The sequence below is a fragment of the Chenopodium quinoa genome, unplaced genomic scaffold (genome assembly GCF_001683475.1).
Source record: "Chenopodium quinoa cultivar QQ74 unplaced genomic scaffold, ASM168347v1, whole genome shotgun sequence".
NCBI lineage: Eukaryota > Viridiplantae > Streptophyta > Magnoliopsida > Caryophyllales > Amaranthaceae > Chenopodium > Chenopodium quinoa.
This window is the reverse complement of record NW_018745454.1, coordinates 1,399,613-1,423,507: the sequence shown is the minus strand read 5'-3', so window position 1 is coordinate 1,423,507 and position 23,895 is coordinate 1,399,613. Positions and strand designations below refer to the sequence as shown.

Below are 23,895 nucleotides of genomic sequence, written 5' to 3'. Positions count from 1 at the left end.
AGAGTTGATTCCTCATTCCAATAAATTTCTAACCAAACAACATGTAAGGGGATGAGATCTCATTCCAGAATTGAACCAAACACATGGTATTAAGTATCAAGTTCCAACCCCATACCACTTTAACTCCATTCCTGATTCCAAACTCATACCACTTTGCGAACCAAACGCCCCCTAAAAGATTTCGTTCCCTTTCTTAATCGTATTTGTTTTCTTTTCACTCTATTTCCGACAAAGGCCTTTGGGAGTTTGGGTAGCTCTTGTGTCTATGTCACCTAGGCGACAATCGAGTAACCCGCCCAATAAAAAGAAACAGTATGCAAACGAGATGAGCCCGTAAGACTCAAAATTAAGAACCCAGCTTTCATTCATAAACCCTACTTGCCTTGATTCATCTTTCTCCTCAGGTTCTCCCTCACTTTCTCTCTCCTTTAATCTGCTATATTTCAGATTCACATTTTACTAAATACTTGCATTATTTTGCTTCATTTAGGGTTTCAATTTCAGCAGAATGGCGCCCCCTGCGAAAGGTATTATTGTTCCATTTCTAATCAATTTCTAGTTTTCCATTTTCTTTTTTTTAGCCTTAATTGTTAATTGTGTAGGAATACATGAATTTTTGGATTATATTTTGTTAATCGTTGATTAATTGATATTTAACAAAATGAATCTAGTTTGAATTCAGGTTGAATTTGGTTATAATAATTAAAATTTTCATCTTGTTATTGTTATTGTAAATTGTAATTCTGCTTTTAAAAGCTTAATGTTGTTGATATAACAATGTGCTAATGTTAGGGGGCGTTTGGTTCGTAAACTGGTATGGGGTTGGAATTAGGAATGAAACCATAGTGGTATGGGTTTGGAACTTAATTCTTAATCCATATGTTTGGTATAATTATAAAATGCAATGTTTTTCTTTTATTTAAGCCTAAATGTATGAGAATAAGCCAAACCCACCTCCCCCCAAGGTTTCTAAACCCCATAACTTGGGGGTTTGAAACTCATAAAGTCATAAAACATAAGGTATGGGTTTAAACCATTCTAAACCCATACCTTATACCTTAATTATGTGAACCAAACACCCTCTAAGTGTTTTTAGTGATTATTAGAATGCATGCTGTTTCTTTGATCAACTAAACTTTGGATTAGAAAATTCGTGGCCTTTTGTGAATTCATTTGATTCTAGTTTTCTGTAGATTTTTTTGTGATTTTTCTTTCACTTAATCATTTGTCGCTCATATTTTTGGCAATGTGATATGGCGAAGTAGCGAATTTAACGTTGAGAAATGAGAATGAAGGTTGACATTAAGGTTCTCTCTACCTTTGGGATTGAAAGATTGAGTGTGATAGAGGGATAAAATTGTTTTAAATGCTAACTTTGTTATGCTAATCTTGGGTTTAATGCTTTTTTACTGTTGCTTAATAATGTGCTAGGTTGGTCACATGGTTGTTGTACATTACATTATTTCAATTTGAGTGAGTGATTTTGGTATAGAAAATTTTCTGTTCTACCATACTAAGTATTTGATTGCCGTACTAATTTCGATTCCTAGGGATTAGTCCCTTTTGCTTAATTGAGAGTTGGTTAACTATGTATCGCTCTTGGCTCTGTAAGAGCATTCAGTGATTGTGTCAATCTGACGTATGCCTTGTTATTGGAGCTAATTCTTGGTTGTTTTTTTTAGGCTGACATTATAATTTGAGTACCGATATTTAATCAGTTAAGTGATGGGAAAAATTCTTCCTTGATTGTACAGTGCATTGCTTAATCCTGCTAATTTATTAGATATTCATGCAATCTCTGTTTCCAGTTTTCAATTTTGTTTAGTAATTTATTCTTCAGTTCCGGTGAGTTGCACTTATGGATCTGTTACAAAACTGTTTAGCTGGTAGAACTGTATAACGTCTCTAAAATCCTAGAAGGATTCCTGACATCAGTTATCTGTCAGATGTAAAGAAGGCTGATCCCAAGGCACAGGCCTTGAAAGCTGCTAAAGCTGTGAAATCTGGCTCAAGTACCTTGAAGAAGAAGGCCAAGAAGATCAGGACCAAGGTTACTTTCCATAGGCCAAAGACATTGAAGAAGGATAGAAACCCTAAGTACCCTCGTATTAGTGCAACACCAAGAAATAAGTTGGATCATTACCAGATACTTAAATATCCCTTGACCACTGAGTCTGCAATGAAGAAGATTGAGGACAACAACACCTTGGTTTTTATTGTTGACATCCGTTCTGACAAGAAGAAAATTAAGGCTGCTGTCAAGAAGATGTATGATATTCAGGCCAAGAAAGTGAATACCTTGATCAGGTGAATATTTTCTGCCAATCAAATTTTTGCTCTTTCACTTTATATCATTATGTGTTTCCTTAATGTTATGTTTCGATTCTCTCTTCACTCATAAGCTTAACTGTGTGAGACTAAGACATATTTTCTACAGAAAGAACTTATATTCCTCGTTAATCACGAGGTTGAAAGAATTGCATACTGTTACCCTGTTAGATTTAGTTTTCTCGTGGCACTGGTTTTTTATAAATGGCAAACTAATTACTTGAAACTCAAAGGCAGCCATAAATTGAACAGTGTAGTGCCATGATGCCATCCTTGCAGTTTTTATAATCCTGCTTGCTGATTTTTAGCTTGTAATTAACTTTTGATTAGGGTTTACTAAAAGTTTCCTATTTGCAGGCCTGATGGCACCAAGAAGGCATATGTTCGTTTGACACCTGACTACGATGCTCTGGACGTTGCAAACAAGATTGGAATCATATAGTTTGTATTTTGTTCCATATTTGTTCAAGTAGATGATCTCTGACATTTTTGATAGGAACATACTCAGTAGGAAAAACATGAAGTTTTTTTTGATGTTGCTATGCAATGCAGTAGCCTATGTTCTTATGGGTGCCATTATTTGCATTTTAAAGTATGTGTCTGTATTTCAAAATGATACTGGGTATATTTTCGGAACGCCTTTTGGTTCCTAAACATACGGGTTCATCTACCAAAACTTGAAAAAGAGCCTTCTCTTCAGCATTGATCTTGATTGTGGCTGATTAAAATGCAGTGTTGCTAGTGCAACAGGATTTTCTTATGCTGCTGACTATTTAATGAATATTCACTTTATACAAAACACAGTATGAAGTAAAGGAGCCACAACAATGTCTCATGAATCATGAAGGATATTATTACAGCTTAGAAAATACTCGTTAACTATGAGTGTTATTGAGTGATATAAACACTAACATGAGACTCCAGGCGACCAGGCAAGAATCGAGCTTTGGTTCGGTGCCTATACGAAATAAACAATATACATTTTAAAACCCTGGTCTCTTAGCTCTATTTAACCAAGAAAAACAACTAATTCAATTATGAGACAAAATTCTTAAGCAAATACACAATGTAAGAAGCTCGCTTTGTATCAATTAAATCAATTCCATGAAATCCAACATCAAAATGAGCCTCAACTTTTGCACCACCATTGATCAACATGGTCACAAATTCTTGTTGCCTATCAATCATTGGATCCATACTAAATCCAATAACCAAACACCTTCCTAATTTGCTTATCTTATTAATTATGGTAGGATCCTTCATAGGATTACAATACTTGTGATCTTTATTTGCCCCCTTAGGCAATGCTAATTCCCAAAACAAATCCCAAACTGGCAATGGACATAACTCATCACATGCATACTTCAACTCCGATTTTGTCCTTCGATTTCCACTAAACATAGGTTGGTTCAGGACTATTCCAGAGATTGATAAAGGACTAAGATCAACATCCATGGCCATGACGCGTGTGTTATATGCTATATTCGCGCCATTCCCCCTCCCAGCTACATAAAATCTTGAGAAGTCTCCAAACTCCTTTAGCCATTTTTCTCCATTGGGATCCATCAATTATTGTCGTACCCAAAAGAGTAAATCCATCGCGTCTTCATATGGTGCTGGTAGTCTATGCTCTGGTGCTAACCGATATGATAAGGATATTATTATGCAGGGAAGATCCCGGGCAATCTGCCCACATCTTTCATGACTGAAAATATCACCCACCTTATAATCAATCCATCCCCCATGATGAAAATAGGTCACAATGGGAAGTCTAGCAACACATCCATCATTTGCTGGTAATTTAGTGGGACAAAATATTCTAGCCCATACATTGTTTTCTTTGTTTATTGTTACATCCTTGGATGCCACTACCTCTCCTACACCAGGGTTTGGATTTGCTTCCATTTGAGGGATTTTATTAAACCGGCTTAGCGTGCCATCATCATTTTGAGAGATCTTAAGGTGTTCATATGGGTTGAATTTTGACATGATTAATGACACAATAACTTAATAGTATCAAATGATTAATATGTTAATTAATATTCTATGATCATGTTTTTCTATTCCATTCTCCTTCTATAGTTGCATGATTAATTTGTTAGAAGGTTGGGCTTGCTTCACGGATTAAATGATAGGAAGCCACAAAATAGCATGACTAATAAATGAATATTAGTCTAAATTTATGCTGCCCATTTTATAGGATAGGATTCTTCTAATTTCTAGAAGTTTTCTAATAATATGGAGTCTTGTTTACAATCATAGGCGGTTCTGGGCCGGAGCTAGGTGGTCGACGGAACAGGGCCCCCAAATTTAAGGGCCCCCAAAATCTAGATATATTTAATTAAGTTTGGTACAAAATCATGAAATTGCAGTTGGTGTAGTGGTTAGAGCAATTGTGCTGTATGTACAAGATCTTGGGTTCGAGCCATGCATGATACAATTTTTTAATTTTTTTTGGGAACTGCAGCAAACCCATCTAATTTCCAAATTCTTTTCCCAAAAATTCAGATTTCTTTTTTCCCAATTTTTTTTCAATCTACTATTCTAATTCCAAAAAAACTCTATATCTTCTAAAACTCTATTAATCTCCCAAATTTTCCTATATATGCATTTTATTTACTCTTTCAATTTTACAAAAAAAAAAGAAATCTTTAAGATAATCTTAATTCCAAAGTTCTTTGCAAGTATCGTGAGTAAAGGCTATAGCTAGTAATTGGAAAAAATTTCATCACAAACCTCTTCGAATTCAACACCGGATACGATTTTTTGTTAAATTTTAATATCTGGGTATGTTGAATTATTTCCTGTTGTTTAATTTAAGTGCATTTTTCTGATTTTTATTAACTTGCAATTTTAGAAGGCATTTATGTTGAAAAAATTTCATCACAAACCTCTTCGGATTCAACATCGGATCGAGTAGAAGGCCCCATTTTAAAAAGTTGAACATGGCCCCATAAATAATTTGCAATTTTAGCCCCGGCACTGTTTACAATTGTGTATGCTTTTAATATAGTGATATATAAGTACTTCGTATGTAATTAAGTTATGTACGGGGGTAACATACATAACACTTCACATTAGTTAGTAGATCAAAATATCAAATCACTCATTCAGTAAAATTCGTTCAAAAGTCACTTATATAGAAGTATAGGCTTTATGACTTAGGAGAGCCACACCTAGAGAGTAGAGACTCACATCTCAATATTGCAATAGAGCAATGCACATAATGCTCTCGATTACTACATTGATTTGTGTGGTTTAATTTGTATACTTTATTGGTAAAGTATAATACGAGTATTTGTAAATAATAACAGAGACTGATATAGAAGTCATGTAACCCATATTGATAAGTGTTCATACATAATTTATATCCATAAAGCATTTAATCACACAAATTTGGAACCCTACATAATAGATCTAAGAGAAACATTAGACCCAACAAAACTCTTAACTTTATCAAGCAAAGCTTGAGCCTTTTCAGGTACAAACAACTCCACAGCATGGTAACCTTCTTCATCAAAGTCAGCCACCACGTGCACTCCACGTGACTCTAACATCTTAGCAAATTCCTTCTGCCTGTCCACAAGTGGGTCCCCTCCGTACCCGTTGACCAGGACCCTTGGTAGCCGTCCGATCTTATCAGTGTAAGCGTTCTCAACCATTGGATTGCAGAATTCATGATCACGGTCAGCACCAACGGGCAGGGCAAGTGACCACATAACATGATTAGCTGGTAAAGGAACGATTTTGTCATCGAGTAGTCTTAATTCTGAATCTGTTCTTTCTTCTCCTCCAAAATATGCTTGGTTTATTATTAACCCTTCTATCTTCATTGGTGATAGATCATGATCAAATGTTCGCAAAGCTGCATATACATCGATTTATCATAGGTTATGAATAAGCAACTAAGTTAATTAACATGTACGTCTGATTGTAAGCTATGTACGACTTTTGTGCATCCTAAAATAACAAGTCATGTTAAGATGTTATAAATTGAATTTTTTTTCATGTGTTATCTTATCCTGATGTATACTCTTGACAATAGAAATGTGACTACCTTGGGTGGATAACTAAAGATGTAAATTTATACATAGAAGGATATTTGTGATTATTCCTTAAAATTGATCAATTTAATCAAATATGACCATTAATCACTAAAAGTGACATGTGTGAACAATTTTTGTACAATATGAAACTATGAGCCACCAATTGATTACTTATCAAAATTAATTGATCTATGTAGTATATTTTTTCATGATGATTAAACTTGTCAATTTCTAAATCGACCCAATAACCCAACCCAACCCGATTCTAAACCCGACCCAACCAAACCCAAACGGTTCAAAATTGACTTAAGTTGGCCCATTTATCATAATTTGTAATGATCCAAGCAATCTAAATCACTCGAATCTAATGACCCAAACAACTTGAAATTTGACTTGAACCCGACCCATTAACCCGAATTGACAGATCTAGATTATACCTTAGATTGAATATTTATTTGTGGATCTATTTTACTTTATCCACCCACGCGCGCGCGCGCACAGCCACACATTAAAATAATGTTACTTGATAGCACAGTGAGATTATAAAACAAACCTGCATGGTAAGTAATATTGCCACCAGAACTACTGCCCATGAGAAAACAACGCCCAAAATCAGCACACTCCTTCAACCAAGGATCACTTCCTTCTCCACCACTACTACAGCTCACAGCTTGATCTCGGACCCACAAGATAGCCTCAACAGCATCATCATAAGCAGCAGGAAGCCGATGCTCCGGTGCCAATCGATATTCAACAGACACGAATACAGCAGGTATAGCAGCTGACATACGGTTGCAGGACTCATGAAAGAACACAGTTCCAGCAGAGTAAAACACAAAACCACCCCCATGATAGTATATTATAACCGGCAGCTTGTTCGATGAGTCGATTTCTGCAGGTCTGAAAATGCGAAGGAAGGTGTTCTTGGTTTGATTAAGGGGAACATCCTTAGAAATTACTGTAAAATTTTGATTAGTTTCAGGGTTACTGTCCTGTTTTTCTTCTTGTTTTAGTTGTTCAGTGGTTGGTACTAAGATTGTAGGGGTAAGTCTGGTAATTGTGCCATCTGGGTTTGGGGATATTTTCAGGAATTTGTATGGATCCATTTTTGGATTATTTGAAAAGGATATAAAATAAAATATTAAGGATTTCTGAAGTCTGAAATGTATGAATGTGAAAGTGTATAAGGTTGGTTTTAAAAGCAGAGTTTTGAGGCATTGAATGAGAGGTAGGTTGGGAGGAGTTGTGCCACATTTTGAGCATTGTGACAAAGGCAGGTATAACCAACTTAATGTGCATTCAATTAATCGATCTACCAGGTATTTACTATATTGTACCGTTCGTGACTGATTGTGCTATGTGTGTATAGATCAGTCTTATAGGACTATGATGTATATAGATTAATTTCATCCCGAAACTTCTATATTTAATACTTTATTAGCAAAGCTAGTTGACTCCCAACGATTGATTAGTTGAATATAGCTATAGTAGCATGGTGGTAATTTAAGTACTCCGTATAATAGACTCTTGAGAGTACAATGTAGCTAAACCTCATTATTAACTAGCCGTCAACACAGTTTAGGAAGAAGGCTTTGATCAAGAACAATATCTATCAACACAAATGGACGGCTTTAATTGACAACAATTGACATGTTATAACGCGAGATGGATCATCATTGGTCATTGTACGGTTTAGTTAGTGAAAAACCGTTGGTGTGCTTGACAAACATAATATACCATTTCTCCTAATTCGATTCCTCCTCTCGTTCTAGTAATTTGATGGCTCGGTAACTAAAGATGATACTCACGCATTATGAATCAGTTGATTGTATGCAAGGGGGCCGTTGGCTGTCCTATTCTGCAATCAAAGCTCAACAACCTCCAATCTGATGACTACCCGTCATTTCTGGGTTTGATCCTTCACTTTGCATTAAATTGGTTGCTGTTATCATATAGGAGTAGGAGTTATAGCACTGCCACTGCCACTACGCATTGGACAGTTCACCTTCCAACTTGCCAGTTAAGTATCTAACCAAATCTCTCTGACAAATTATACTCCATAGTGAACTAAAAACATTGTCCTACGGATGTTATGGAGTAAATTGCACTCCAAAAAAATATTCATTCTACGTTGGCAAAATTCCAAAAACCGAATACGGAACTTGTAAAATGGAACTGGTGTTTCAGGTTTGGGTTTCAAAACCAAAAATTTCAATTCAGTTCGATTTTCAATTCCGGGTACCTTGTACTTTGCTCACGCCTTCATGGAGTTATACAGTGGAAAGTTCATGTTCCCATGGTACTAATCAAAGAATCAAACATTATTAAGTAGCACTACAGTACATCGACGAAGTTAGAAATTTGTATTGAAGGGGGCCAAAACATTAAACACAAAAAAAAACAAAAATTGGTAGGTAGTATGGAATTATAATTAACAAGTTTAAAAATTATACCTATTGATTAAAGATATACTGCTAGTCCACTTTCTCAACTCTGGACCTCTAACAGGCATGATGAAATTACCAAGGACTGGCCGCGGTGATCTGACTAATTTCCGACAAGGCCACTGCAGATGCAAAAACTCCCATGTGCAATATTTAGACCCACCAAGCACAAACATTGGTTCGGCATTGGATAGCCTGACCATACCAAAAGACGACGAATAAAGCAACATAACATATGGAATGTGCCTCACTTGGTGGTCATTCAGATCCAACAAACATTCACCAGTTGAAAGTGAGGGTTAGTTGGGGCCTTGAGGTGGGAGAGAAGGGAGTACACTCAACACTTCCACCAAATTTAATCCTGCACTGGATGTTCCTTGTTTCCTTGCAAATTTACTACTGCTATTGCTACATTGAAATGAAATGGAGTGAAGAAGTTTACTGCATAAAATATAAACCAGAGACATGAACTTGAGCAGAAACCCGCATATCACAATGTTCAGCATTTCCATGCCTCGAGCCTTATTTTGTGCACTTCCCATGTGAGCAAACCCAGAAGAGCTAATTTCCCCCCTTTTTTTTAAAGATGCTTCAACAACCAAGACATTGAAAATAAATTTAATAGCTTCACATCTATTACCTAGAAAAGTTCCAAAACCTATCCTGCTGTAATTAGAGGAAGCAGGAAAACAATGCTCCAGGATTAAAATCTACTCGTCTGCAAGGATCTGTTCTATCACAAAACTTCTTTCACATACAAGGGCTCAAAGGACACACACAAAGGTTGTTCATCTAACAAAAGCGACAACCTTAGTTTTAATGAACTCAATTACTTAGCAACATTAAGCACTAGTTAACGGGCACTAATTCCTTTTTTTTAGATTAAGCTGCCAAATACATGTTATACTAGATTCAATGATGTTTCAAATCTTGCACTGAATGAACAGAGAAAGTATTTACTTTGATTACTACAGTGTCAGAATCAGTTAGCAGGGCAAGCAGAAGGAAAAAGGAGGGGGGGGGGCAGAAACTCATAAAGGCAATCAACATCAAGCAACAAATGTCACGGATGATGACTTTATTGTCATTCTAGCACTGTATCAACAAAGACTCAAAATTTCAAGGGTAAAAAAAAGATAAAAACAGTGATCTGAATTCATCAAGTTTTCTTGCGTTAAAGATAAATAAAGTTCGCTATACAAAAATTAGCAGCAATAAGATTCACCAGCAGTAGCCAAATAAGTAATGCTGAAAACAAATTATTCTTTAATAACTATGTCTGTCCTGTTAAATATTCTGTAGTTAATCCCAAGTTTCATATTTTGACCAGAAAGTACAGTTCAAGACTTTAAGTTTACGCTAATGAACGCGAATAAGACGTTTATGGTTATCTAAATTAGCAAATGTGGGCCCAAATTGAACCATGTAACTAACATGATTGATATTGTAGCACAAAGGCTATCAGACAGAAAGAAAAAAATCGAAAAAACAGCAGGGCCCAATTGGTTTTGGTTATATATAAAAAGCAAGTTACTCAATTACAACTCCTCCTGCACTAAAAGATATGTGCTTGATGATTATGTCTTAACCACTTGGAAAGTGAAAGGCAGTTACTTTACAGTTTACACTCACAAAAATGCATGGGATTCCTAACACAAATAAACCCCTAATCATGGCTTTCTAGATAAAAGTCAAATTACAATGAGATTACTACTTTAGAAGTGCAATAGAAACAGTGCTAATAAGCAAAGTAAAAGTTATGGGTTGAAATTAAGGAGGATTTTCGACTTTTTTCGATTTCCTTGTGTTATTATCTACAGAAGATGACTACATTGAAAAAATGTCATACACAACAACAATTCATTCTATTGTCAATTAAATGAAACTCGACATTAGATTAAAAAGAAATCGAGCTACAATTTAAGCAAAACTCACCGAGCCTTCTTCCTTGACTTGAAGGGAAAATTTGAAGGCGGTGATGGAGAAAATTCAAACGGTAAATGGGGTGGCTCGGCCTCCCCGGTTAACATTTCTACTATCTCTTTCATGTTAGGCCGTTTACAGGGTGATCTCTGTAAACAGAGGAGTGCAATTGTGATACATAGCATTGTTTGGTCTTTATCCAATGACTGTATTGAAGAGTCTACAAGGTCTAGTAGCTTGCCATTGTAAGCCAACTGCCTAGCCCATGAAACCAAATTCGCCCTTTCGAATTCTGACATCGGAGAAGCCAATACTTGCAATGGCCGGCGGCCAGAAATAATGACCAATACCAAAACACCAAAGCTATACACATCACACTTTTCTGATAACTGTCCACCTCCACCATACTCAGGAGCAATATAACATACTGTCCCTCTCATACTAGGCGTGCTACTAATCCCACCACTTTTCGGTATCTCCCCACTAGCCCAATCTTGACTATGTTTCCGGCCACCACGAAGCTCGCCACTCAATCCATCTAACCACCAATCAATACTCCCTAAGCTACCTCTACTCTTCCTCCTTTTCTTCCTCTCAGGAGCAACAAAATCCTCATCCCTTTGCCACCACAATTCACCTCCACTACTCGATTTAACCCCCGTCTTCTTCTTACTATTACATTTACTCTTCTTAGTCAATTCCTCACAGAACTCCTCCTTCCACCACTCCCTTGGCCTCCTACTCTTCTCCCTCTTCCTCCTAAACTTATCCTCATCCATCGAAACCCGCCACCAATCCAACCTCTTCTTCTTCAACTTCTTCCCCTCAACTTTCTCCCCAACAACATTCACATCACCACTACCATTACAACCTAAACCAGCAACAATCCCTATCCCTCCTCCAATCAAATCAGAACTCTTAGGCCTTTCCTTCTTAATCTCACTCCCAATCCACTCCATCACATAATCCTTAACTCGCCCCGACTCCGATCCACCAACACCGCCATTACCTCCCCCGCCACCACCATCCTGTTTCCACCACCAATAATCCCTCCCTGACCCCCCACCACAATTCTTCTTCTTCCCACTCTCAACACTCATCTTATCCACCAAACTCTCCGGCAAACTACTCGCTCTTTCGAACCCGTCCGACGGCGACGCCATCACATTACTCCCCACCGTAGTCGGCGACAACTCCACCTCCACCGTTGTCACCACACTCTCCGTCTCAACAATTGACCCAATTTCCTCCTCTAATTTCCCCACCTTATTACCCTCCTCCTCATCATCATCATCATTACCCTCACAATCATCATCATCAATCTCAACCAAAACCCTAGAATCATCCTCTCTCTCTTTCTCAACCCCATCTAAAATAGTAGCTAACCCAAAATCCCCCAATTTCGCAGTGAAATCTTCATCCAACAACACATTACTAGGTTTAACATCACCATGAACAACAGCAGTTGGTCCACAATTATAATGCAAATAATACAAAGCTCTAGCAACATCAAGTATTACCTTATACCGTTTCTCCCAAATCGAAAGTTCTACACACTTGCAATCTAGAAGCTTCTCCTGCAAGCTTCCATTCACCATTAATTCATACACCAGAAGCTTCCTCTCTCCTCCGCCACCATTAACACCACTTTCTCCGGTGAGAACTCGCCGTCTTCCGCCGCCGCAAGAGTAACCCAGAACTTGAACCAGAAACGGCGATCCAACGGTGGAGATTACACGATTCGCGAGAGAAATCTCGTTGTGAAACTCACGTTCACCTTGGATAGTTCCAGAAGTTTCCATAACTTTCACGGCAACATTCTCGCCGGAGTTCGGGAGTGTAGCACGGTAGACGGAACCAAACCCACCTTGTCCGAGACGATGAGAGAGTGAAAAAGAGGAGGTTGATTTCCTAAGTAGAGAGAAAGAGAATCGCCGGAGATCCGGCGGAGTTTCTCGCCGGCGGTGAGCTTCTCTCTCCTCATCAAACGGCGTCGTACGGCGGCTCAGAGTGAGTTTCCGGTAAAGAACAACGATGATAATAACGACGGTGATAACGACGGCGCCGGCGACGACGATGAGAGGGATTAAGTGACGGGAGATAGCATGGTGCGGCGGTGAAGGTTGCCGGGATGGCATAGTTGTAAATAAAACGAAGTTTAAGGGTAGAAGTTAAAGATGAAGTCGGAGTAAAGTCATCGGAAGTTTGAGCTAAAGAGTGAAAATATTTTAGAAGAGAGAGAGAAAGATTAAAGTGACGGGAGTAGGAGGGTGGAAAAATGGTGACAGACGGAAGAAGTTATTGTTACGTTGTGTCTGGCATTGGATTCTAGCTTTATTATTTTGCGGGAAGGTGGTAATGGTGGTGGAGTATTTAATGTGATTTTTGGAAGGTTTTGACTTGATTTTTTTTTTTTCTTTTTTATAAGAAAAAAAGATGAAGTAATTTTTAAAGAATATTTTTTGAAAAGTGGGTGAATCAACACTATATTCTGGACTATATTTTGAAATAGAATTGACTATTAACTGAATATATTGTTCTTTAATTTGTCTATTACCTAATTTTTGGAATTTTCGTTGGTTTTTAGGGACGAATTTAGAAAATGGATTTTTTGATACAATACAATATGTAATAAATATAACAAAGATTTTATTCCATATATTTTTTTGTGATAAAATGTAGTGTAACAAAATCTTGCAATGTAAAGGGTTTTATATCTTTAAATCTAAAAAGGATCATTAGTATAATACTATAATGTGTCAACCATAATTAACAATTATTAGACAGAATTGAAACTTACTTATCAAGTGGTGGCATGAAACACTACACATTTGGTCATGTTCATGCTTACTTTCCCTAAGTTAACAAACTTGTCTAAATAGATCATTTTTACTACTACTCTGTCTTATAACTAGTCATACATCGATAGAAATGAAAGTATGAAATATTATTAATAGTATTGTATTCCTTATTGAGATAAAAATTAAGTGTTTATTTGGTTGACAATAACATAAAAAAGGTTAAATTCTCACCATAGCTCATTTGATATGTACTAATAATAATCTCTCGAGCTAACACGAGACGGTCATATTGGAGTCTAAAGCTAAATTTAACCTAATGATCTTGTAAACAAGATTAATTTGGTGATTGAATTATGATTAGTGTAGAATAGAATGGCACGCTCCAATGAGGTAGCAGAATTGCAGGTGGGTAGACTTTTGAAAAATCACGTGATAAACCTTTAAACAGGTCAAAACTGAAGTATTCCAACACTACCTTTAGTTTGACAAAATCTACAAGACTTTTGATAATATTAAGGCGTATAACGCGCTCCAAGTATCGCGTGTAATAACGTGCTTTGTAATTTAGCATTTGTCGTGTAACTCGTGTTAGTTTTTGGAGTTATACGATGATTGTGAAATATCAGTGGAAATTGTGCCAACTTGCATGTGCCCAGTGGATGAATTTGCAAGCATAACCCATGAACTATGTTTAATTCAATTGATTTACATGCCATTTTTAAATAAAATTATTATGGTTAGTGTCCTATTAGGTTGAAATATTTGCCTAATATAGATTTCTCCAAAGGAAAGCTTATTTTCAATGTAAAATACAAATTTTTACCACTAATGTAAGCAACTAAGAAGTACTTTTTTGTTTACTTAAGGAGTACTCGTACATAATATGAGTATATATTGTTTTTGTAAAAGATGTTTAGTTATAACCGTAACACTTGAATGAAATTTTTTATTAATAAATAAAATTTGTCCTGTGTCTTTCCTTCAAACATTTAAAATTATCTCAATTGATTTTGTTCACGACGTTTTAATATTTTATAAAATTGTAAAATATGGAGTAAAAGCAAATGAGTTTGAAGATTTTTTATTTTTTTTCTCCCACTATATTAATTGATGGATTTAGAATGAAGAGAGACAAAGGGTAACCATTAGTCCATATGTCAAAAATATTATGGAGTATTTTTTTCCCATTTGTTATTCTATTATTTAATAATATTGATGATGCACTAAATATATGCATATAAAATTTTGAATATTACAACATGATATTTATAATAATGACCCAGAGTATCGTTCGTACACACATTAATTTAATTATAAAACAGAAGTAAAATGACAAGAGCTATAAAAAATAATGGTAAAAACATAATAATAAGAATTTTGACTTAAGAAAAGATGATACTCGTAATAGTGCAGCAAAAACAAAAGTAAAAGGGGTGATGATGATGGACAAAAACTAGAGAAGAGAGACAAAGTCGAAAAGCAAAGATCCAAAACTACGTACTGTTTGAAGATACCTTGATATTGATATTGATACTCGTATTGAAATTGAATCCCTAAAAGACAATAATAGTATGGGATATGACAGCCTATATTATACTACAGTACGAGTACTACTCTTATGGTTTTATTTGATTCGTCTACACTCTACCCCATCTTATGTTTCAATGTCAACTTTCAGAGTACTCCCTTTCTGTTAACCTTTCTCGTTTCATAAGGAGTGAGTATTCCTTCCTTCCATCTTATCGGGCGACACACTAGTTTTAATGCGGAGATATTAAATTAAATTATAGGGTTTATAATATGCGGTAACAGAATTAATTTACTCGTATTAGAGGAATTATAAACGTAGCTTAGGAGAGAGAATTGGTTTAAAATGCAATCCTCATACTTTGTGGAAAAAGAAAGTGTGTCACTAAATTCGTGAGGGATTATTGTGCCAGGCCGGAACTTTGCGCACCAGCCCAGCTCATACCGAACACTAGTTGCAACCATTATATTACCATTACTTCTATGGCCTGAATCTGCTGTTATTAAGCTGTTGCAAATCCAATTGCCAGAACCTAATTGAAATCATTAGTTTATGTTGACATGTTGTGCTACTAAAATATACCTTCAACACAATCTTATGCTAGAGCCAAGTATTGAAACTCTTGCAAAAAATGTACTAGGCAAATTTAGGAGCCTCGGTTTAAAAACAGATGTCCACAATCAAGTCCAGCAAAAGTTAATACTTTGAATAATTTCATATTATACATATTATTGTTCATTTTTCATGCACCATAACAGGGGGTGGATAAAAAAAAAAAAAAAACCCGAAAAGTATATGTTGAAGAAAGTTCTGTGCAACAAATGCTAAAAATTCCTATTAACATTTTAAAAAACTATTACAAAAAAATAGAAAGAAGCTAAAATACACATTGGTCAAATTCACCTGAAAACTACTGATTCTATCTGCAAACAACTACTGGGATTTCATGCTGCCGTTTTCCTGGCTCAAAGGTGTAGTTGAGCCACTCCTCCTGCTAGCAGAATGCCCAGTAATTGTCCTCCCCATGAATCTCCCAGCTTTGCTTAGGCCACTTCCCACGGCTCCAAAGCCTGAACCAACAAGACCAACGCCAGCTCCAACACCAGCTCCAACACCGCTTCCCACCATTCCGATTCCAGATCCAACAAATGATGCCGCTCCATCAAGTGCATCCACAGTGCTCCCAATGACACCAGCTTCCTTCATCTTCTTTTTCTCCTCAGCCATCAATTTCTCCGCTTCCAAGGCAGCTAGTTGCTCTTCTTTGTTAAATGGATGATACATCACCTAAAGATAGATCAATACATAAATTCTCATTAATTCCTAGAAATATCACATTTTGCTGGGTAGTCAGCCCAACCTCTCCGCTGCCGAAGCTTCACGTGTAATTTTTTTTAATAGTTTAATACACCATAGGATATTGAAGCAGCTAGCAGTTTCATCATTAATACATGCCATAAAGGATTGGTAGCTTAAATTAAGAATAACTAGTCATGCATAACAAGGCAACATGAATTTCTAATGCGGGGAAGTTAAATGGGATTGTAAATATCTATGAACTTGGTGATATAGGGGAGAAAAAACAAAAAGGTGATACCGAGAAGAGGACAATGGACATCTAGTATTCAAATTTTAGGATCACCACTTTCATACCCAGAGGACTAGACATATAGACATATCATTATGCCCCCAAAGCATGCAAGTGAACACCTAAAAGCATGTACCAACTTATCATGTAAACCCAACACTGCATCACTAAATAATTACTCAAAACACAATGGTAAATGTCCTCTTCTTCTCCCCAACCACCACACAACCACCCATATCCCCACTTGGCTGCCCGCTGCCGCATAAGCCCCTGCACCCACCTGGCCACAATCCTACCCCAACTCTTAAAAAAGAAGAAATATCCATATACACAAGCTGCATCATGTCAACCATGCAATTTAACTCACAAATATAAAAAACGAATAGAATCAGCACAAGTGTACATGCAAAAATCAACTGTCAAATTAAAGAGCCATAAAAGTAAACAAAAGAATAATTAAGTATATTGTGCACCTTGAGTGTTATAGTTCCTCTGTCCTTCTTATCTTTCACCTTAGTCATATCAAGTGACGGTGTCAATCTTAGCTCAACTTCTTTAAGACTATCAGGTTCCAGATCAAAGAGAGGCAATTTTGTAATGCCAAGTTTCTTATCTTGCCCAATATCCTTGTCAAATACCTGCATGAGGAAACGAACCACTCCCCATTATTTATAGCAATTGTCGATTCCGTTTACAAAGTTAAAAATAGTCTACCCATCAGCTCAAGTTCACTAAAACCAAAAATTTTACAGTTTTTAAGATGCTAATTGCAGGTAACATGTTGCCCTATTTTAATGAACATCGACCAATGTACAATTTACATCATTGCGATAATGAATATTAAAACTAATACAAAGTTCATACTTCAAATCTTAAATGCAACCAACACCAAAATTAGGACCCAAGAGCAAGTTACCATGGAATGAGAAAAGGCTGTCAAAGCAAGATGTACCATTGTACCAACATTTAACATCAACAATAGTTTTGAATAATTTCAATAAAGCTTGAAACGGGTTAGCTAGAAACCTTGCAAGAACTTGAGCTATCTTATATAACAACATAAAATCACATTTTGTCAATATTTAAGGTTTAAGCAATAAAATTACAAAACAGTGAAGCATTACTATTTGTCAATATTTAAACTCAACGGTGTATCTCAAGAGGAGTTTTATATGGGGCAGTAGCACACGGAAAGCAGAATGACAAAAACTCACATAAAAAGAAAGTGGAGATGGAAGGAGGAAATTCAAACCTCAATTATAAGTGATTGTGTCTCCTTGTCCTCTGCAATCACTTCAAAAGTTTCATTCCAAACTGGATTGAGATTGTCTTCGACAACCTTTGTCTTAACCTTAAAAAGTGGACGAATATGCACAACTGTATAGGGATCTGACTTCCCAATTAATTCCTTATTCTTCAAATCATTGGCTTTCACAACTGTCACGGTCAACTTGCCTTGGGGTTTAAGCTCCAATTCACTGCAGAGTAACCAGCAATAAGATATAGCTTAATTAAAAGATACAGTGAGAGAATGAGGGAGTGGAGATAAGAGGCCCATGATTAAAGAAAAAACATCAACAATGTGAGAGGTAGATGAAGTAGACTAGTAAAGTTGAATTACTCAATTGACATTGCACCACAGTGATAACCTACTGACTATCTGATAGCTTTTCATCAGATAATAACATCATAGAACCAAACAAATTCCCACAATGTAAAAACATATTGCACCACAATGATAACTTACTGACTATCTGATAAAGATGGAAATGAAAGAAATCATAAACAATTAAAACCAATTATTAAGCTGAAAAAACTCAGCTAATTCTCAATATGATTCATAATATTCAACTGCGAAAATACATAGCAAAAATGAGACTAGAAGATAAAACGAAAATGAGAGAGGAAACAGGACATATACACGATAACTATTTACAAACGAAAATGAGTGAGGAAAATAAGATAATTCCTAAATCATAATCTTAGTATTAGGAGGCTAGAAGATAAAACCCACATATTAAAGCCTAATATAACTGATTAAAGCAAGATACCTAAATAAGTCCCAAGGCCATGAGGCCCACAACCCAAGAACAATAGATTTTAAATTCGATCTTTAACAATTGGGAAGGAAACAGGACATATACACGATAACTATTCACTTATTCAAAAGGCAAGGGGACTAGATAAAATGTAAGGCTTCTATAAGAGTAAAATTTTCAGGTTATTGGAAAATTCAGGTGAGAGGGTCTTTCCCAATTTAATCACTTAAAAAATAAAAATGAATATTAAGGAAAAATGTGACCCATATAATCATTATATACAATGATTCTTAACGACCTTCAACATAATGACATGCATCATTGCATCTTAGCACATTCTGCCTCAGTTAACTCTCCTCAAGTCCTCCATGCTGGTTTCAATATCTCATGCTGATGTTTCTATCTTTCTTCTCTTTACCATTTAAACTTGCAAGTTATAGTATAACCCATAACATTCTTGTCTATTCAAATTTTCATAAACATTAACTTCACGCTTCTAGTCCCCAATAACAAGCTAAGACACCAGAAACAGCTGCAGACACAAGTACCACTATTTCTACTCTTTCAAATGTACTACAAGCCTCAATTGACAACACAGTGAGTTGGTGACAACTATAAATCTAACAGCATAAAATGGGACGATTATCTGGATATATAATGAACATCCGACTTCAGCATCCTCACATTGTAAAATGTACTCAAAGCAAACATGTAAACAGATGGAAAGTAACAGATTAAGATTAAAATTCAAAAAAATCTTTACACCTACAACTTTATTTTAACTATTGCAGGCTCCCATATATAAGCTGAAACAAATCAGGACAATAATAAACTTTTATTACCTTACATCCACTGGAATTCCACCAATTGGAACAACGATCCTGTGAGGCCATTGCAGGGTATCAGTTACAATTGTGTTCACTGTATCCTGCACAATTGAACACAAAGAGCATATTCATGCGTTCAAGCTACAGTATCTTCAGGTTAACACTAGGAGTTCATATATACGTTAAAACCGCCAAAAGATCAGATGATAAAGCTTGCTTACATCAATCATGTCAGAAATACCAGGTAGAGCTGTTAGACTCCCACCAACTGCTTTTAGAGTATAATCAATTCGAGGCTTTGGCTGGTCAAAAATAAAACGAGCACCATTCAGTTTACAACCCCCAAAAAAGAATCAATAAAATAAATATACTTTGCAATAAGGCCCAAACAAGATCTATGAAAAAGGAAAAAGAACAGGCTGATGTACATCTGAAAGTAGAGCAACAACAACAGCAGAAATGCAAGGAATCTCTTCGGCCAGTTGGAAAATGACACGGACAACCGTAAAAACTTGAAGATCTTTGAACTGCAACCAGAAACAAGTGATGGCCAAATGAGACAACATTTGGGAATGTAGATGAGCAAGGAATGCAATAAACTTTATGAACCAGGAGAGGAATATAGATGATGGGGAGTAAGGAAGTAATCATTCAAAAAAGGCAGCAACTGACCTGAATAGGAATAGAAGCAACAAGTGCAGCTTCAACACCTATAATGATGTTGGGGTCACCACCCCATCGTAGGTCAATATCCATGACTATTTGACTCTTCTGGAAGCTCTGGACACGTATACCTGCAGTGGTTGAGCAAATGCATGTAAGCGTATTCAAAATAATAAAAATGAAGCAGCTTAACTACACCAGACTAGACAAAGGCGGAGGCACACTTGTCCAGGACTCAAGAAGTGGGTACATAAAGCCCAAAAGAGCTCCCTAACAACATTACCATCACTATCAATTAATCATTTCCTTCAATTGCTATCAATGGAATCGTGGAACTGACAGGATAACAAGCGTACAGAGATAGAACAAACTTCTATACTACAGAAATCAGCAAATTGCTTCCATATGACTGCATAAGTCATCCATGAGGAAGCAATCTTGGACAAATCATTTAAAATTATTCTGACATTTCAACATACTAGCTATATACAATTTTACACATTAGTTATGTCTTAAATTCAATTAGCACCAACAACAGCAACAATATGTGTCATGCATGATTAGAACTGGAATAAAATTATCTTAAGAAGTAACATATCACAAAGTCCCTCCAAATTAAAGGATCAGATGAATGAACAAAAACATACCTTCTATTTTAGGGGCAACAGTACCAAGAGTGAGTTTAGTGAACTTCATTGAAGTAATTCCAGGAGGACGATATTCTTCCAGAAGTGGTTCGACAGACTCCCTTATTATCAGCTCTGCTGCCTGAGAATAATTTAGAAACGCAACTATTTAAAAAAAAAAATAAACACATAAAAAGGAAAAAAATAAAAAGAAGAAGAGGAAAGACTTCAGGTTGTAAAAAGGAAAAGCTGACTCTCTCCTTCTAAATTCTGGGCACAAACACCAGAATATCAAAATTCTTTTTCAGAGCTTATCGAAGTTCAGTACACAATTGCAAAGAGTACAGAAATCCAAGTGATAAAAAGCTCCTAAGAATCCTAACACAGTGATCAGCAATAGCCCAATATCTAAAAAAATACCACTTCTGCTTTATACTTAGAGCTGTGATTATAATGAAGAACTCATTCCAAATTTACAGAGTTCACACTAACGTCATCCTATCAATCTATCATACAAGATTCAAACCGATGGATGGGACTAGAGCTTAATTGTATATAGCATAAATTGTTGGCCTGCAATTGCTAGGAGCGACATCTCTTGATTTGACAAAACATTAGTACATGCATAGTGTGTAATATTATCACTCAACTGCTTGGTCAATGCTTCAATGCATGGACGGAAAAGAATTCCTCGTGAAAATCCTTTAGATTCGCGAGAATCAAATTTATCAAAAATCATCCAAATAACTGTAAGCTAATCATTCACAAACCATACTCTCCTCCCCCTAACCCAGATATAGAAAAATGAATGTAGGAAAAGAACAAAGGCTTTCATTCATCATCAATTACGATGCATGAAAAAAGTGAAAGAACTTACATCGGCTATATATGGCCACAGTTTGTTCAACTGCTTGTTCAACCATTTCACCTGAAAAAACATCAGAAAACATCAAGATACTAAGTCAGCCTGCTTTCAACCATAGAAGTTTTTGTGACATCTCTTCAACGTAAATCATAATCAATGTATAAAATTTCTATCTTCTTAAATTTGCATTTTGATCTTTCTACACTATGTCGATAAGAGTCAGAGATTGAAAGCAATAACATATAGGAGCATAAGAAAAAAAAATGAAAACTTGCATCTATGTTTAAGAGTAAAAGGAGACGAAAGAAGATTATCAAAGTAAGAACCTGCTCAAAAACAGGAAAAGATATCCACTCCGGAAAACTTTCACCACAAATTTTCTTCAACTCTTCTCTACCAAGGGAGGCAAGAACCTTAATATCAGCTGCCTGCATGACAATGGAAGCAAACACAGAATTACACAAATAGACAATGCCAAAATCCTGACAGCCAAAAATTTAAGAACCTGAACAACATCTAAGTATAATTCTAATCAAGGAGCATCAACAGTCAAAAACAGTTCCACTAAGAAACTAACACAAGTAAATAACGCCAAGAGACAGAATCATGTCAAAGTTCCCAGTAAATATATATAGTTTATACCATATAGGTGTAATAAACAGATCCAGGTATAAGTTCATAACTAAACCATAAGTAAAGCAAATATTCTGACTCATCAGTCAATTTTTATAAAGGGTTTCCAGCAAGCTATTAAGGGTAGAGGAATTTATCATGCAACCTTAGCAATCACTAGAGAGGTGAAATGTGGTTTAAAAACCACGAGTCCAAGATGCTCTCATTTCATAAAACAACAATCACAACAGAAACCCATAAATTTCCTGCCAAGGCAAGGTTTGGTAAGTCTAGACAATCGCAGTTTCTGCCTTTAATTTGTCAAAACCTATACCTACCTAGAATTGACAATCAACATTTCACGTAGTATGACTAACAAAAAATTGACATGATAGCAAATTCCTTTCACTAAAGAGAGTCCCACTATTCACTACTCAGCTGTCAACTACACCATAAACATAATCAACTAATCCTCTGAACCTACAATGCAGCCCTCTTTCATCAAAGCACGGACTACCTCTCTAACCCCAATACACAGAACAAATTTAGTACTTCACAAATTATTTTATCCAAGTCATAAACCTAGCTATGCTCAAAATAAGTGTGCAAATTTTAACTTTTGGTATGCAGCACAAGAAACATTTTTATCCTAATCCCACAATTCGTTTCACAATAATCAAATTACCATATTGGAAAAACCTCAAATTAGAAAGAAACTAAACAAAACCCAGAAAAAATAGAAGGCTAAATGTTCAGCCAAAAATCAACAATCAACAAAAATATACAGTAAATTTCAAAAAACCAAAAACCTAAAAAAAAGGAGAGATAAATTAGTCAAGGAGATGAAATTAAACCTTGGCAATTCGTTTATTGCTTCGATGCTGCATCATCCGATGCCAACCAGCCATCAATCCGATCCCAACTATTACACCCAACATCATCCCCGAAATTAAACCCATTTTTCCCACCTATAATTTTCCCTGCAAATTCAGAAAAACAAAAACCCAGAAAAAAAATCAAGAAACAAACAACAAATTAAACAAAAATTCAACCAAAAAATCACATCAAACCCAATTAAAAAATACCCAGATGAGAAAAAAACAAAAAAATCTCGAGGAATAAAAAAAAAGGGGAATCAACAATTACAAAATGAGAGATTAATAAGGAGTAATTAAGAAAAAATCAAAAAACGGATCAAAAAGGGTAACTGAAACGGTGTAATAAATGAGAGGGTTTTAAGAGTAATTACTGGGAATTAATATAATTGGAAGAAGACAGAAGTTGATGAGATTTATGGGATGATTTCGTTATCAAAGTGGACCTCAGATTATCTGAAAAACTTGAGATTGAAAAAGGTAGTGAATTTAATTAGTTGATAATTACAAAACAGTAATCAACCCGCTTAAACGATGAAGTTGGAGTTTGTGATTGCCATTAAAAATGTTATCACCCTCTTAAGACAAAATCGTGGCGTAGCGTCAACCTGCAGGAAATGAACACCCGCTGTTTGGGAATTGTTTTCTGTAATAAAAAACAAAAAAATAAAACTGTCACTTTTTTTTTTTTTTTTTTTTTTTTATTTTATCCTACAAAAAAATATTTGAA

At 35.9% G+C, this 23,895-nt stretch overlaps 4 protein-coding genes and 1 pseudogene across 6 annotated transcripts; 1 reads left to right on the top strand and 4 right to left on the bottom strand.

Moving 5' to 3' along the window:
• The first annotated feature begins 293 nt into the window (after nucleotides 1-293).
• LOC110714075 (60S ribosomal protein L23A) lies at nucleotides 294-3,013 on the top strand. Of its 2 annotated transcripts, XM_021892542.1 has the most exons (4): nucleotides 294-404; nucleotides 491-527; nucleotides 1,947-2,307; nucleotides 2,686-3,013. In XM_021892542.1, exons 2-4 carry the CDS (start codon nucleotides 509-511, stop codon nucleotides 2,768-2,770), a joined length of 465 nt encoding a protein of 154 aa, XP_021748234.1. In that variant the 5' UTR covers nucleotides 294-404; nucleotides 491-508; the 3' UTR covers nucleotides 2,771-3,013. The 2 variants fall into 2 exon arrangements, with proteins under 2 accessions (XP_021748234.1, XP_021748235.1); XM_021892543.1 differs by having other exon boundaries at nucleotides 395-527.
• A 246-nt stretch (nucleotides 3,014-3,259) lies between these two features.
• On the bottom strand, nucleotides 3,260-4,317 carry LOC110713919 (annotated as a pseudogene).
• A 1,308-nt stretch (nucleotides 4,318-5,625) lies between these two features.
• On the bottom strand, nucleotides 5,626-7,698 carry LOC110714366 (probable carboxylesterase 8). The gene is made up of 2 exons (XM_021892874.1): nucleotides 6,928-7,698; nucleotides 5,626-6,193 (listed from the first exon to the last, which is right to left on the bottom strand). The coding sequence occupies exons 1-2, from the start codon at nucleotides 7,478-7,480 to the stop codon at nucleotides 5,733-5,735; spliced, it is 1,014 nt and encodes a 337-aa protein (XP_021748566.1). The 5' UTR covers nucleotides 7,481-7,698; the 3' UTR covers nucleotides 5,626-5,732.
• Nucleotides 7,699-10,659: 2,961 nt separating this feature from the next.
• LOC110714365 (receptor-like serine/threonine-protein kinase At2g45590) lies at nucleotides 10,660-13,404 on the bottom strand. Its single transcript, XM_021892873.1, has one exon. The coding sequence runs from the start codon at nucleotides 12,877-12,879 to the stop codon at nucleotides 10,750-10,752; it is 2,130 nt and encodes a 709-aa protein (XP_021748565.1). The 5' UTR covers nucleotides 12,880-13,404; the 3' UTR covers nucleotides 10,660-10,749.
• A 2,339-nt stretch (nucleotides 13,405-15,743) lies between these two features.
• On the bottom strand, nucleotides 15,744-23,682 carry LOC110713948 (synaptotagmin-4-like). 2 transcript variants are annotated; one of them, XM_021892399.1, is made up of 12 exons: nucleotides 23,540-23,682; nucleotides 23,145-23,270; nucleotides 22,005-22,106; nucleotides 21,691-21,741; nucleotides 20,835-20,955; nucleotides 20,197-20,318; nucleotides 19,953-20,051; nucleotides 19,746-19,826; nucleotides 19,540-19,625; nucleotides 17,911-18,136; nucleotides 17,132-17,296; nucleotides 15,744-16,357 (listed from the first exon to the last, which is right to left on the bottom strand). In XM_021892399.1, exons 2-12 carry the CDS (start codon nucleotides 23,247-23,249, stop codon nucleotides 16,004-16,006), a joined length of 1,512 nt encoding a protein of 503 aa, XP_021748091.1. In that variant the 5' UTR covers nucleotides 23,250-23,270; nucleotides 23,540-23,682; the 3' UTR covers nucleotides 15,744-16,003. The 2 variants fall into 2 exon arrangements, with proteins under 2 accessions (XP_021748091.1, XP_021748092.1); XM_021892400.1 differs by lacking the exon at nucleotides 23,540-23,682 and adding an exon at nucleotides 23,376-23,394.
• Nucleotides 23,683-23,895: the final 213 nt, after the last annotated feature.